This window comes from Ctenocephalides felis, unplaced genomic scaffold (assembly GCF_003426905.1).
Source record: "Ctenocephalides felis isolate EL2017-DRISC unplaced genomic scaffold, ASM342690v1 CF-g0.4_SCAFFOLD_03571, whole genome shotgun sequence".
In the NCBI taxonomy this organism is placed as follows: Eukaryota; Metazoa; Arthropoda; class Insecta; order Siphonaptera; family Pulicidae; genus Ctenocephalides; species Ctenocephalides felis.
In genome coordinates, this window is record NW_020539725.1 from 42,679,742 (window position 1) to 42,695,490 (window position 15,749).

General features: G+C 31.2%; 3 protein-coding genes across 3 annotated transcripts; 2 read left to right on the plus strand and 1 right to left on the minus strand.

The window, feature by feature from the left end:
* The first annotated feature begins 514 nt into the window (after window positions 1–514).
* LOC113386079 (centrosomal protein of 131 kDa-like) lies at window positions 515–9,692 on the plus strand. Its single transcript, XM_026623887.1, has 15 exons — window positions 515–541; window positions 778–1,051; window positions 1,174–1,430; window positions 2,719–2,992; window positions 3,427–3,600; window positions 3,768–3,835; window positions 3,921–4,073; window positions 4,624–4,921; window positions 5,187–5,307; window positions 5,373–5,516; window positions 5,632–5,869; window positions 6,288–6,491; window positions 8,372–8,577; window positions 8,714–8,939; window positions 9,465–9,692. Exons 1-15 carry the CDS (start codon window positions 515–517, stop codon window positions 9,690–9,692), a joined length of 2,892 nt encoding a protein of 963 aa, XP_026479672.1.
* Window positions 9,693–10,882: 1,190 nt separating this feature from the next.
* LOC113386989 (biogenesis of lysosome-related organelles complex 1 subunit 1-like) lies at window positions 10,883–11,564 on the minus strand. The gene is made up of 3 exons (XM_026624743.1): window positions 11,424–11,564; window positions 11,275–11,347; window positions 10,883–11,140 (listed from the first exon to the last, which is right to left on the minus strand). The coding sequence occupies exons 1-3, from the start codon at window positions 11,482–11,484 to the stop codon at window positions 10,903–10,905; spliced, it is 372 nt and encodes a 123-aa protein (XP_026480528.1). The 5' UTR covers window positions 11,485–11,564; the 3' UTR covers window positions 10,883–10,902.
* Window positions 11,565–13,775: 2,211 nt separating this feature from the next.
* LOC113386990 (NADH dehydrogenase [ubiquinone] 1 alpha subcomplex subunit 6-like) lies at window positions 13,776–14,598 on the plus strand. Its single transcript, XM_026624744.1, has 3 exons — window positions 13,776–13,970; window positions 14,312–14,427; window positions 14,485–14,598. Exons 1-3 carry the CDS (start codon window positions 13,841–13,843, stop codon window positions 14,596–14,598), a joined length of 360 nt encoding a protein of 119 aa, XP_026480529.1. The 5' UTR covers window positions 13,776–13,840.
* The last annotated feature ends 1,151 nt before the right edge of the window (window positions 14,599–15,749 follow it).

The window sequence follows — 15,749 nt, forward strand, 5'->3', positions numbered from 1 at the left end:
TGAATATGAATAATTCTAAAAAGGGAGTGGGATTTGGATCCATGCCCTAAAAGATGAAATTGAGTACACAATGTGATATAAAAAATATGAAATAGAAATTGTATCGTAACCTATAACTATAATTCTTTTAGCGAATCGACAATAAACCTGTATGCTACAGCTACCGTACAATTAGTCGTTTCCATAGTAATTTCGAACGTATACAAAAAACGTTGCGGGTAGATTTCTTCAAAACAAATTGTAAGCGCACTTGACCACGTACACTGTTACTGCAGGAGGTAGCACGCGTGCTACTATTTATTAAATCAATATAGTTTATCAGAATGACTAATATAATTGTGATGTGCATGCAAGCAGGGGGTAAGTTTCACTTTCAGTCACTCTCAAGTATTGCACTGTATTCACCGGCATACATCGCCCATGCCAAAATCGGTTACACGAACTACATCGCTAACTTTCTTTTGTTTTGTGGTTCTGACATTGTCACATTGGCACTTCATTAATGAAACTAAGAATGGATTTACGATTGCAAGGATCGCAGGTAATTTAATAAATATTCATAATCATCATAATTCATTTTATAAAAAATGTTGCAAATTAAATTAATGCATAATATAATAAATGGTTGTCTGCCCGAAGGTCTATGGCGTGAGAGCACCTCAATCAATGATGGCCCTTCTATTCATAGCTTATTATTGCCATAAAATTTATATCCATTAACATATATCCATTATAGAAAAAGATTGGTCAGTGGGTGCTGAACTTTTTCTTTTTTAGATTAATTTAGTCAGCCGTACAAAACCAACTCGAGAACGTCTGCGACCAAGCTCATCTATTTCAGCCTTTTGCCGCCGACCAGATAGTTGCCAAAGAACTGCTTACAACTTTTTGTCTTCGCCTTGTCGACCTTTTTCAGCAGATCATCCAGTAAATCAACAAAGGAAACTCAAACCAAAAAAGCATTCACCGCCACTTTCCCGACGAGTTTATAGTAAATCTTGCCCTGACTCGGCCAGATTACTACAATCTATGATTTCAGAACCCATTAAAGGTTTGTTTGATTAGGATTATATAAAAGTTATCATATACAAGTTTCCTTCTATCTCTTTATAGATATAAAGATTTTTCTATCTCTTTTAGATATAAAGACTTTATATTAAAACTATTTCACAGTTCGATCTTGGGATGAATCTAGTGCAGATAGTAAAGCCTCCTCTGACGATAGCTTGGGAGCTCGTATAAAGACGCTCGCAAGGGATTCTGCTGAGAATATTAACGAGTTAGAAACGGAATACCAGACGCCTAGTACTTCCGAATTATTTGGATCCCAAAGGAATTTAGATAGAGATGAAATCGAAAACTACGGAGACCACCTTATAGCGAATAATTACAAGCTGAAAGACCATGTGCAATTTAATGATAATGTTGAGGTTCGTTTATATTAATACTAGATGACCCGACAGACGTTGTCCTGTACCCTTGTCTACAATTTTTTAATATAATGTACTAATATTTAACGTTTACCTAATAATAGTTACTGTTTTTTAAATTACTCTTCACGCCAAAATGCATATACATTTATAATATGAGCGATGTTAAATGTAGAACTGCTTAAAATAAAATAATGAGTCTCAATGCCCCAACACTATATTGGAAATTAAAGTCTTTTAAACGGTATAACATAACCATAATCATAACATAACACTGGTACTTCGTGTTGGATTAAATTAATTTAATTTTTTGTTATTTAAGATATCCAAAATTGCTTCTTAAACTTCTCCTAATCGATATCGTGAATGCCGAATTGTATGTATTCATCTTCACTTTCCCATTTGTTGTTATAAAGTGAAATTTTTACGAATTTAAAAAAAAATGTGGAAAAATTAGTACCAGATGCAAAAAAATTATATATTGAAAACAAACTACTTAATTTCATATTTTAAGTAAATTAATTTGTCATATCCTGTTCATATGTGAATCTGCCATACATATACTGGTATTTTATATTATTTTAATTTCTGGCACATCTCAGCTGCTTTTTGGCAATAATAATGTAGACATCTCATTTTTCTTATTTATAATCATAAATTTATTATACATATTCTAATATTGTCTAGGCTCATAAGTAAATTAAAATTTTTGGCAGATGATAGTTTTTATTTGTTTTCAATGCAAACAATCACATGTCGTTTTTTGCATTTTTTTTCATTTATTTCTACAATATTGCATTTATTTCCTTAATAAACTTCAGAAAAATTTATCAAAATCCGAATAATCGTTTAGAAGGAGTATACAGTGAGTGCTTGTAATTTAGTATGAACTTTATATAATAGCAATGAAGCTCAAATTGATTCTACGTTTTAGTTAGAAAACGTTTGTATAAGAAAAAGAAAAGGGCTGTTTTTAGAGGTTTCCTGGCAATTATTCGATTTTTTCTCGCCGTAGAAACCATCCTTCGACTTAAACGAACATTTTAAAAAAAGAATTGGCCAACACATTTTGCGATTCATTTTTATATATAAGATTTAAAAGTTTTCTTTAAAAATGTCTATGAACTTGAAAGTCAGTAAAATAGAAAACATGATAAGTACATGAACTCTCGATTATAATCTAGCAGCCGAAACAAATGTGATATGATATTGTCGATATTGTATAAAATTTTCTCATCATTTCTGAAAATGCAATTGCAATTAAAATATTAAAACTTTGATGCTTTAGGTGTTTTTCAAAAGTGATAAAAGTTCATCAGGAAGCGAAGAAGACAACGATGCTATCGCAGAATGCACATCACAAGAGATGAACGGAACATTGTTAATTTCTCCTGGGCTGACACAGAAACCCCCTTTGCCTTCAAGAAGTCCCAGTGTTCGTTCGAGTGACACATCAAATATCGACCACACACCAACACGCGATGCCTGGTCAAGCGAGAATTCTTCAACCCCCAAGGATATTTCAGGAAGAGTTAGTTTCTACAAAGAAAATGCACCAATAGGTACCTGTGAAAATTATATAACTTTAACTTTCCGAAGTATAATTTTACCTTTCGCTAGAAATACTGATGGTAACTAGTCATTCTCAATGGTTTGTCACTAAAATCCTAAATCGATTTTGAAATTTCAAAAACTCTTCGAAAGATACATAATAGACATCAGTTGGGAATCGTACTGATTAGTTTTTGGTAAAGATCTTTTTTTTCATATATTAATATTAGGCTTTCAAATTTCTATTTTAGGTAATAATTAAGGTATTTCTAAGGCAATTTTAATAAATAAAGAATTTTAGTTCAGCATGCACTACATAGATTATACATTCACAACCAAAAATCAATTTTACAATTACTATTATTAAAGATAAATTAAATATATTTAGTAGCATAAGCCTTTTTTCTTTTATCTATTGGAAATTGAAATGAAATTTTTCATTTAGCGCATGATCAGTACATAGAAGACGACGGTGGAGCATTATCTGCAGATGAAGAAATTGAACAAATTTTATCAAAACACGAGGTGAATGTGGATTTATCTGAACTCAATACAGATAATATAATCGAAGATTACAAAAAAGAAATTGAATCTATAAATGCACAGCATGCGGCAGAAAGTAAGCAAATTCAAAACGAAAATGCCTGTTACGAAATCGATGAACACTTTAGTTATCTAGATGAATACGAATCCAAATCAAATACGACAATAATAGAACAAAAACAATTACACATGGAAATAGAGAATCATTCAATAGTGGTATTCTTAAATCATCGACTCCTGAAGTTAATTCTGTAAAATTCCCTTCAAGTCATTTATCTAGTTATCTAGAACACGAGTCAGACATATCACAGGTAAAAGATACTTTTAAATTCGTTTGTGTGTTTATAATAAATTGAAAAGACATATAGTTGAAATTTTAATTTAACTTTTTTTTAGGATGGAGTGATAAACAATTACATTGCCACCGTTGGTGATATTCAAAGACCCGAACGTGAATTTAGTACAAATAGAACTTCGCCTGCAACTAAATCAACTGCCAACAGCGAAATAACTAGGTCCTCTAATTCTGTTATAAATACATATTATAAAGTAAAAAACTCCCCAATTAAAAATGAATATTGTTCTAAGCAAAGTAGTGAAAGTTTTCATAAAAGACGTTCCAAACCTAGTCCGACAAGATCCACCAGGTTAGTAAATCAATAAAACAATAATTGAAATTAAAAATGATACTTGGCTCTTTAATAGCCTAGCATATAAAACGCATATGTTTCAGAATATTCTTTAAACTTAAAAATACTGTTTGTTTTGTTCGATTTGTTCTTGAAGAAGGGGTATCCCCAAACGTATGAAATAAGAGTATAAATATAAATTAAGATTTTAGTTTGGCGGAATATTATCCTTAGCCTCTAAAACACAAATCACGTTAGAAGAACTACAGTTATTACAGATACAATATACAGATTCAATAAGTTGAATTTTCACTATTTGTAGGTAATAGAATTTATAGCCATTTTTTTTTTCTAAATAATATTTTCTGCTAAGGTTTTATCACAAAAGTGTAAAAAAAATATTACAGTACAAACACTGAAAAAAAACATTGTCTCTATATTATGTTATTTTTTTCGTGTATGATAATCAGCTTTTGTTTAGTGAATATAGACAATGTAATGACGACGCCCACATCCCAGAAGTCCGCAATTACGAATTTGAAAGTTGGATGTCCAGAAGCTTTAGCCCGACCAGACTTGTAGGCCTGACCACGGATCGTTTGCAGGACGTCGAGTGTCCTGATATGGACTCAGTCAGCGAGCGTAGTCAAGAAGATGAAAAAGCTATTGAAAAAGTAGCTGATTGCGAAATTACATTAAACGAATCTGCATACGGTGAAATTGCCGCAATACTGAAAGAAATTGAAGGAGAGGATATCGACTTTAAAGGTCAGGATCGGGTATTTTAATAATTAACCAGTTATTTTTTATTTATTAATAAAAGTTATTACTCAAAAAATTTACAATATTTTGATAAAACTATTATCATAAAATTTCATTATCATCCAATTGATCCGCATTAAAAATACAGTTCCAAAATAAGGAAAAAATCTAGAAAAAGTTTTAAAACGAACATTATGCATTACTAAAGTTTTAGAGTCAATGAGGACCAATAAATATATTTGGATTATTTATTCTTCGTACATTATTTCAGGTGATGCATCAGCTATACTAAAGAATTATAAAAACCAGGAAATGGAAAATCTAGTAAACATGACTGCTAGTATCGGTAATAACTTGGATCAAGAATGTCCAAAAAACACTTCAAAATATAAGTAATTATTAACGTAAGGTAAATAATAATGCAAATATCTTTAAAATGAATTTATTATTATTTCAGAGATATTTTATATTTTCTCGACAAAGTGGATAGCGATTGTGAAAACATTTTGAAAGAAGCAAAGTGTAGAATCCAAAACGTTCAGCTACAACAAGGCGCTGGAGATTATGCACGTGTTTCATCGAGTTATGATGATTTACCAAAGTAAGATATTGCTTGTCTACAAAGCTTTATGAAATGTTTGTCTACAAAGTCTTAATATAACGTTATATAAAATAGATGAAGATATTAGTTATTCCATAGATTTTTTTTATTCAAGGATGCACGAATTAATAAAATTGCCAAATAGAGAGCTGGGAAATATGATCATTAGTTTATCAATACAACTCCACGAACAAAATTGTAGTAACGCTCTTTTAAAAGACGCTTTAAACGACAGAAAAAGTGAACATGAAAAGGAGAAGAAATCTTTACGTAAACAGCACCAAGATAAATTGAAAGCTCAAAAACAGGATCTTGAAGAAGTGGTACGGAGGCACCAAAATTTCATTGATCAGGTATAATTGAAAGATAGAAACATTCCAAACAATCCAAAGCCTTGTAATTTTTAACTACTATATTTTTTTTGCATAGTTTTATTTTATCAAAATAATATACATTTTTAAGGCAATATGCTGGGTGTAAATGCATTTAAGAAATTATCTCCTATGAGATATCTCTTTTTTTTATTTTTTGACATTTTATTTAAGATCAAATGGTCATTTTTTTCAATCTTCGTGTGGGATATTCCTCGCTTAATTCTTTTAAATATATGTTTGGGTGACCTGGTAGATTGTCTTTTATCATTTCATTAATAGTTTTTATTTTTCGGTCTTTATGTAGGGTGTCATTTGCAACATACCAGAGGTTGCGTTCACAGTGCATCAAATTTTCGATTGCGCTATTTGTATGACTACTATATGAGTGTATTTTCAGCTAATAGCTGACAAGAAGACGCTTAATGCCCAGTGCGATCGATTGGTTGCTGATTTGAAAACTGCCGAGCAGCGATACGCACATAATATGCAGGCAGCCGAACAGAGACACAGCCTGGAAGTTCAACGTACAAGAGACAAACTTTTAGCTGCCGAAAAGTTACGCCGGGACCGCTGGGTAGAAACCCATTCTAAAAAGATTAAGGTATTATTTTTTAAACACAATAAATATGGTGAAAATCATTATTTGAACAAAACTCAAAAACAACTGCATTGATATCAACAATTTAAAAGCTATTCAATGAAACTCCATAAGGACTTCGTTCATTATTTTTGGGAAATTTCGGCCGAGCCTTTTCTTTACCAATAGTGGATTTGTGTAAAAATTTTCGTTTGCGTTTTTGCCAAATATTCAAAAACTATTCGAAAGATATCTGTTGGAAACCGTGTGCTGATTAGTTTCTGATAAAGAACGGCCGGGCTCTTTTGTCATATTTAAGTTAACTGTTGAACTTTATGCATAGTGATAGATTAAATGGAATATTCTAAAATATAATGTGCCTACAAAAAGTGGTTTAATTATACAAATTCATTAGAGTTTAGAATGATGTGCCTTGTCAAAATTACAAAATTCTATAGTGACACTTCAAAGTTAATAAATCTCAATTCTCTTTGAACTTTATTTTTTATTTAACTTATTTGTAAATTGCACCAAAATTAATAAATAACTAGATGACCCGTTAGACGTTGTCCTCTACCCATGTCTACAATATAATATACGAATGATTACCGCGTTTACCTAAAAATAATAATTATTGTTTACCCCCCTGATCAATACTTAATAATTTTATATTTTAGGAGAATTAGTTTGTCATATCCTGTTCATATGTGTATCATTCAATCTGTCATACATACGAGGTCTGTTCAAAAAGTACCCGGAATTTTCGTTTTTTCAAAAAAATATTTATTTATTCGTCTACATTAATGTGGTCCCCTTCAAAGTAGTCCCCCCCAGATATAATACACTTATGCCAGCGTTTTTTCCAATTTTCGAAGCACCCTTGATATTCACTTTTTGATATGTCCTTGAGCACTCTCAGCGATTTTCTTCAATCGAGGAAAACCGCCGTCCTTTCATGGGTCTCTTCAACTTTGGGAATAGGAAAAAGTCACACGGAGCCATATCTGGTGAATTTTTGCACTTTGCAACACTTTATTTCATTTTTTACGCAAAATTTAATACAAATTCTTTGACTTTTCAATTCTTCCATTGTAAAAATCGCCGAGCTCAGAAAAACACGTCGAACCTTAGCGACTACCACAGACAAAGTAAACAGTGAATATAGCTGAAAATTTCATCATACTTTAGGGGCATGTATACCAACCCAATAAAAAAAAAATTTTGACAATCAGACACTCCAGACCCGCGAAATTTAATTATTAGTAATTCCGGGTACTTTTTGAACACACCTCGTATACTGTATTTTATAATATTTTAATTTCTGGCACATCTCAGCTGCTTTTTGGCAATAATAATGTAGGCATTTCATTTTTCTTATTAATACTCATAAATTTATTATACATATTCTAACATTGTCTAGGTTCATAAGTAAATTGAAATATTTGGCAGATGATAGTTTTCAATTGTTTGCAATGCAATTTTTTCCATTTATTTCTACAATATTGCACATACATCTCAGTGCTTTATAATCACATACATCCTAGAAAATTTCCTTAACAAACTTCAGAAAGATTTATCAAAATCCGAATAATAGTTTAGGAGGAGTATACAGTGAGTGCTTGTAATTTAAAATGAACTTCATATAATAGTTAGTAAACGTTTGTATGTGAAAAAAAGGACTGTTTTTAGGGTTTTCCCGGCAATTATTCGATTTTTTCTCGCCGTAAGAACCATCCTTGTACTTTAACGAACATTTTAAAAAAAGAATTGGCCAAATAGGTCCAGGCGTTGTTGAGTTATGAGCTTACCAACACATTTAAGATTCATTTTTATATATAAGAAGATAATACAATTAATATTGTCATCACAATAAAAATATATGATATAGTTATTTTCATTTTCAGGAAATGACAGTGAAAGGCATGGCCGATGAATTAGAGTCAATTTCCAATAAGCACTTAAGTCAGCTTGAAGAGTTGCGCCAAAAATATAACAGAGAATCTCATGAAGCCAGTTTGAAGCACCAACAGGAAATGCAACGTAGAGTTGACCTCACGAGAGAAGAAATGTTAAGAGAACAAGAGCAAGCTGTAAGCAGGGAACGGGAAAGGTAATTCGACGAGAATGATAAAGAACATTTAACCCTTTCCTCTCCGGCGGCAAAATACATATAAAACTCGCAAATCGCGAGTGGAAAGAGTTAATAAAAAATAAAGTCGGATATAGAATTTTTAATTCTGTTGCAGATTCGAAGTTCAATTGAACGGTGAGCGTCAAGCACTTGAAGCATTGCGGTTGCGGATGCAAGAAGAAATGTGCGCAGAAAGAAGGAGACTTGAGGATTCAGTAGCATCTATGCGAAATGCCGAAGAAAAAGTTCGCCAAAATGCTGAATCTCAACATAAACGTGCTATTCAAGATATTCAAAATCAGCATTTCCAGGAAGTAGAAGCTATCAGAAAGCGATATGAAGTACGATAGAAATAATCTAAGTGATAAGTTCTAATATCAATTAATTAGTAATTAGTTCATCCATTAGCATTTTAATACTTTTCTTACACATTCTGGATGAATTTGTAATTATGGATGTGTATTAATTCTAATTTATCAAATTTATAAAGCTTTATAAAAGTTATTGAGAACAAAATTGACATATTCAAATAATAAAAATTAGGTAAAATGATATGTGAAAATAACAACTAACTAATTTTTGAGTCCACCAAAAATTAACAATAATAATAAAATTATGAAGTAGAAGTACTAAACTGAAGTACTAAAATTGTAAAAAATATAAAAAAATATGTCGGCGGTCGACAAAAAAAAAATTAGGTTGTCAAATATCTCCCTTCCGCTTTTTTGCTCTTGATTTATAATACAAAAAGGCGGAAGGGAGATATTTGACAACCTTATGTAAAGAAAACTCTGATAAATCAAGTTCATTTAAAAAGGATTTATACTTTTTAATTTTGATGGTTCAATGTGATTAATTTATTATAGACAGAATTGACCGCCTTGAAACAAGACGCTCAATTGGAGCAGGAAGCAGCAAGAGCCGCTCTGTCTAAGCAGAGTGTTGAAGCATTGCGGCAAAGTGAGAAGGAAATACGGGAAGCCTGCAAGATAGATAGAGATAGGCAAATCGAAAAAGTTATAGAGAAAGTTGAAAAAGAAAGCCAAGAAATGAGAAGGCACATTGAAAGACAAGCTGAAAATCGTTTGCGGTAATATCTTAAATATATACAGCAAAATATCATTATTATATATATAATGATAATAATAATTAATAATAATTTGGTAATTTGGAATATATAATTATTGAGACTTTTCGAAAAATTTCAGGCGCCAAAAGGAAAAATATGAAATAGAGATGTGCGAATTATCGAAGTCAGAGAAGCAAATGCAAGAAAAAGTTTTTGAATTAAAACAAAAATATCTAGAAGCTGAAGAACATAATATCTTATTACAACAAACTATTAAACAACTGGAGGTAGAAAGGACCCACTCTCAAAAGGTATTTTTAATCCATCGAAGCTTTAAACATATGAGCTCACAAACATTTTGATTTTTTTAAGCTGTACAATAATCTGATCGCCGAAAAAGATAAAATACGAAATGAGATTAAAGAAGAATTTGACTCGCAAATCGCTGCCTTACATAATGATATTCGTACTCTAAAAAAAGATAGAGAAACGGAAATAGAACAAATTTATGCAAGGTAATACATAATACTAAAATTTTCACATATATGATTAAAAGATTTGAATAATTTAGAAATGTATGTTTATGAAATGGTCATCTAATTCAAATGTATATGCAATATGCATTTTATTTAAGTTAAAAGAATACAATAACTGTATTATGTTTATATAAATTTCAGAGTAAAACTAGCTGTAGCTAAAAAAGATTCATCACTGCGTCTACTACAAGCTGAATATGACCGTATTTCAGCAAAATGTGCTAATTTAGAAAAAGCTTTAACACAACAAAGAATTTTATACCATAATAATAAATAAATGTAAGCCATTGTGTAGTATATTAAACAAATTGTTTATATATAATACTTTATGTATTTTTAACAAAAATGAAATTATAATATTTTTAAATAATTCTATAAATAAATATTTTAATTTACTTAAATATGTATGTCAATAAACAACTTTGTTTCTGCAAGTATGAGAATTACAGTTAAATATTTGCAGAAAACAATAGGATATAGACAAAATATTTTGAACTTTATACCATTTTATATTTCTATAATTCGGAAAAATAATTTATAAGATGAGCTTAATTGTGTAAAAAGTTACTATTTTATATGTTTAATTCATCAAATATTAGTATACAGTATATGTAACTCAATATTTCATGCATTAAACATATCATTTTTAACAAATATATTATATTAAGAAAGATGCACCTGTTAGTTCTTATCTCTATATCATATACTTTCTCGAGTCGTTTTATATGCAAATTCAAGAGAAAGGGTTATTGTCTTCATGTCTGATTCTATGCTTTTGGCCCAGTTTTCAACATCCCCTATCTCTTTAAGAGCACTACTAAAATTTTCAACAAGTTGTAACCATTGCTGTGTTTGTTTGGCAAAGTTTTGTGCCCCAATTTGTAATTGTTTTGCCTCGGCATCTAAACGTTTTTGATTCAGATAAGCTTGCGCCACTCTATAATTAATAAATAATTGGCAATTAATTTATAAATATGTATTAGATTTATAGAATTCTACTGCTTTAAAATGTACAAAGAGTGATTAGGAAATTAAGTATATAATATATTATGTTTATCACAGTATACTAACCCCACATTAAGATGATCAACCAAAGCTTGAGTTAAATCATTAGTCGATGCGATTGCTTCTTTTTTCTTTTGCTCTAAAATGGTAAGATAGAGTAAAATATTACATTACATTACTAATTACATTTTATTTTTAGAAAGATAGCAACATACCTTGACTTGCTTTACGTATTGATTGCTTAGATTGATGTTCCTTCACTAAGCTTGACAGCATTTTAATTTGATTTATTTAAATATATTATACACACACGATTCTATCTAATATCTATGATTAATTAATAAACACCATCTGTAATTGTGTATCATATCACATCTGTCAACAGAGATAAGTCTGTCAAATTGAAAACTAATAACAATAGCAAGAGCGCTGGAAAGAAACTTACGTTTTTAATTATTATGACTAAAAATTGTATGAAAAGGTAACGGAAAATAAAAAAATAAAATAAGTTATTCATTTTGTCAATACAAGTAAAACGTTTTTTGAATTATTGAAATCAAACGCTCCATTCTCTTCGGAACGGCTAGACCTGCCTTTGCCAGAAACTAATCAGCACGTCTCCTTATCAATACGAATCGAATGTTTTTTGAATTATTCATATCGGTTGATCCGTGTTCTCAAAATCGTCCACGAAAATTTGTATCCGCACACACACACATCCATAGTCGCAAGCTACTTTACAGACAGAATTCTAATTGTACGATTCACGCAATAGTACAGAAGAATATAATATAGCAGGAGGTGTGCCCCAGGGCTTTGTTCTAGGCCCTTTACTGTGGAATATTATGTATGATGGCCTTTTGAGACTAAAGATTCCAGAATGTGTGAAACTACTAACCAAATTGATGACATCGTAAGTCTATTCGATATAACATTTAGAAAAATTAATCGCTAGATGGGAACAATAAACCTCCAATTAGCACAACAAAAAAGTGAAGCTGTTCTTATCACTAGTAGAAAAACAAAAGAGACCATCAAGCTAAAGATAGGAAATCTAGAGATCACGTCAAAACCTCTGTTACCTCGGCGTAACGCTTGATGCTCGTTTGAATTTCAATCAACAGGTGGAACACGTTAGTGCTCAACAACTGAGTCCTGAAAAGTTTAGATTAGAAGAACGGCAGAACAGCATTGACCCATGGCAGCAACTGTGGGATGTCGCAGTGAAGGGCAGATGGACGCATCGTCTCATTCCAAACATCAAAGTCTGGCTAAGTCGCAAGGATGGAGAAGTAAATTATTATACTACGCAAATGCTATCTGGGCAGGGCTGTTTTCGAGCCTACCTACACCGCTTCAAGCACGATAGTTCGCCGAATTGCCCATATTGTTTGAGCGAAATCGAGGATGCTGAGCATGTGTTTTTTGTGTGCCTGCGATTTGGTGCTGCACGGGACGACGTGGAAGAGACTTTTGAGCCGCAGAATTACCTCAGGTAATGTTGTTGAAGTGGTTGAAGTGATACTGGGAAGTGAAGCTGCTTGGAACGCCATAGACAGATTTGCGAGAAAGGTATTAATTGACCTGCGCTCTATGGAAAGAGAAAGGACGAATGGGACTTCGCCCGCTTATAACATTCTAGATCCTTCTTTAAGAATTATAACATTCTAGATCCTTCCCCCACGAAGTAATGCCTAACGGCGGTTTCCGTGGGGACCAGAAGCAAGCGCAAAGCGGAGGTTTTAGTCGGTATTATACCAGAGCGGTATTGAGTCCGACATACCCAGACAAAAGACCAGTCTGGGATGCATAAAGGCATTTCCTTCGCTATACAAAAAAACACACGTCCATCCATTTTTTCGATCTTTTTTTTGCGATTACTATAACTTTATGCTACGGGAAGTTAACAAACGAGTGGTGCATGGCATCGTGCCTTAAGAAAAATTGCTGAAATTTTGCGTACCGCAATTTAATATTGTTAAAGACTCATATAAAATCATATAAAAATTCATATTTTTTGTAAACTAAAATCTTTTTTTGTTGAAAATTCCAAACTTTTTATGTTTCTTATATGTATTATATATCTTCTTATATGTTTTCCAACCCATTCATGTGGGTTGATCCGTACTATCAAAAAATATCGACCATACTATCAACCGCTGGACATGCCCTTGCAAACATTTAATCAATTCTTCATTTTGTCAATACAAGTGATATGGTTTTTGAATCATATAAACCGGATTGCCATTTTCTGCATTCTTCGCTCCGTATCTCCGAAACGGCTGGACCAACTTTTGCAAAAAACTAATCAACACGTCTCCATATCCATTAAATTAATTAGGAAAATTTTATATTATTTAATATGTGTATTTGTATGTAAAGCTCTTTTTCCATCTCATACTTCGTTATAGATTTCTTGCAATCAGCACTGACTCCAGAAAATTAATAAGGTACAGAGCACTGACGCCCCTACTACAATTCCTACATCAGGTAATACTTAAACTCAAAATTCGTCAATCTGGCACTTCTTCAATTGACAGGTAAAGTATTAAAAGGTATAACCTAAGTGTCAAATTATATAGTACGAGTTTTAACAATATTTTTTCTAATATTTTATTATTTTTAAATAAGCATGGCAGCCCGTGAAGCAGCTCGCGTTGCGAGTAAACAAGTTCGGCCTTTGCTGTCGGTCGATAGAGCAGAGGCAAGGCAGCGAGTTCTAAACTTATATAAGGCCTGGCACAGATACATTCCCTACATGGGTAATAGAACCTTTTATACTTGCACATCATTGAGTAAATTATATTGCACCAAATTGTTATATCATTTAGGTTGCTTAGAAGTATTTTTACATATGTTCTTGAAAGTATATTCCTTTTATCGTTAGTACTTGGATTTTATTATTACCAATAAATTTAATCACTATTAATTTACAAAGTTATGCACAATCAACTCCAATCTGAGTATGTGCTTGCATAATATTTGATTTAAATCTTTGTAAAATGATTTAAAATTTAAACCAAGAAATACTGCGATAATACCTAAATCTATTTTAACCTTATTTCTTGTTTTATAAATACAAAAAATGAATATTTTATTCCAGTTATGGATTATCATATACCAAAGAATGTTGAACAGTGCCGAGACAAATTGAGAGAAGAATTCGAAAAAAACAAGCATCTTACTGACATACGAATTATTGATATGCTCGTGATAAAGGTATTGTAATTTATAACAATAATTATATTCTAATTAGTAAAAATGATTTATTTATAGGGTCAGATGGAATTGCAAGAAACTGCAAAAATATGGAAACAAAAAGGACATGTCATGAGATATTGGAAAGAAACATATGAACCCAACCTAAGATTTCTTATCAAAATTCATTGAAGGACAAGATTAAAAATGATGTTTTTATAGTATATATGTCCTAGCAATGTGTACATAATAATAGAATAAAGGATAGTCCTAACCCATGTCTAACCTTTGAATTTCATGAATATATTCAATTATCCATATCAAATTAAATATACAATTAATTTATATGAATAATCTAATTATAATGCTATATATTTTAGTCACTGTTTATCACACTATCGTACACTTATTGATTATTTTTATTGCAATCGAAGTAAAAACTGAAATTACATAAATATATAATTACATACGTATAATATATGTAAAAACCTCACCACTCAAATCCATTGAAAGTTAAAATAAATTTCCAAAAAAAAAGATTCAAACCGAAATCCATTAACACATATCCATAATTGGTTTCACAACAGATTTGTAAGTTGATACAATGAGCGCATACATCAAAAAATTTCTTGTATTTTTTTGTATTTTATACTTTGCATTTTATATTATATACCTTTTTATTAGTAATACATTGTTACACTCTGAACAAATATCTAACAAATACGGGCATCACTTATTACACTTTTAACAAATTTCCTCTTAAGCTATTTCAAAAGTTGAATATTATGGCATTTGAACCGTTAAATTAAACATGTATTTTTTTATTATTGATAAAAGCATAAATCGGAATTATTTCACTATTAGTGAAAAATATAAAACTTCTTTATTATAAAGTGATTTTTTTCATTTCGGTTGACACGTAAATTGAATTATTAAACTCTTTGTAAATAAATTTGTTTGTGCACCTCCTTGCAAAACTTTCAAACATATCAGTGAAGTTAACCACAAGATAGATCAATGTTGCAATCCTGTAATGTCAGATTGAAAGATCCAGTTTGTGAATATAACAAATGTTAATGTGCACCATATGCAAGATACACGTTTTTTTTGTTTGAAGGAATGTTTTTTATCAATAAAATATAATGGCATTTGAAATTTGATATGTTCTCTACGTAGTAATTTAATCATTTGACATGAGTGCTGACCAGGTATTGTGTTGCCTTGACGCCCAGCCAGGTTTCCTCCACTGCAACTAGGACAACATGTGAGTAAAATTAAAATATGATAATAAGTTTTTATTTTATTATTACTATTATTGCAGACTCCAAATAGATCAACTATAT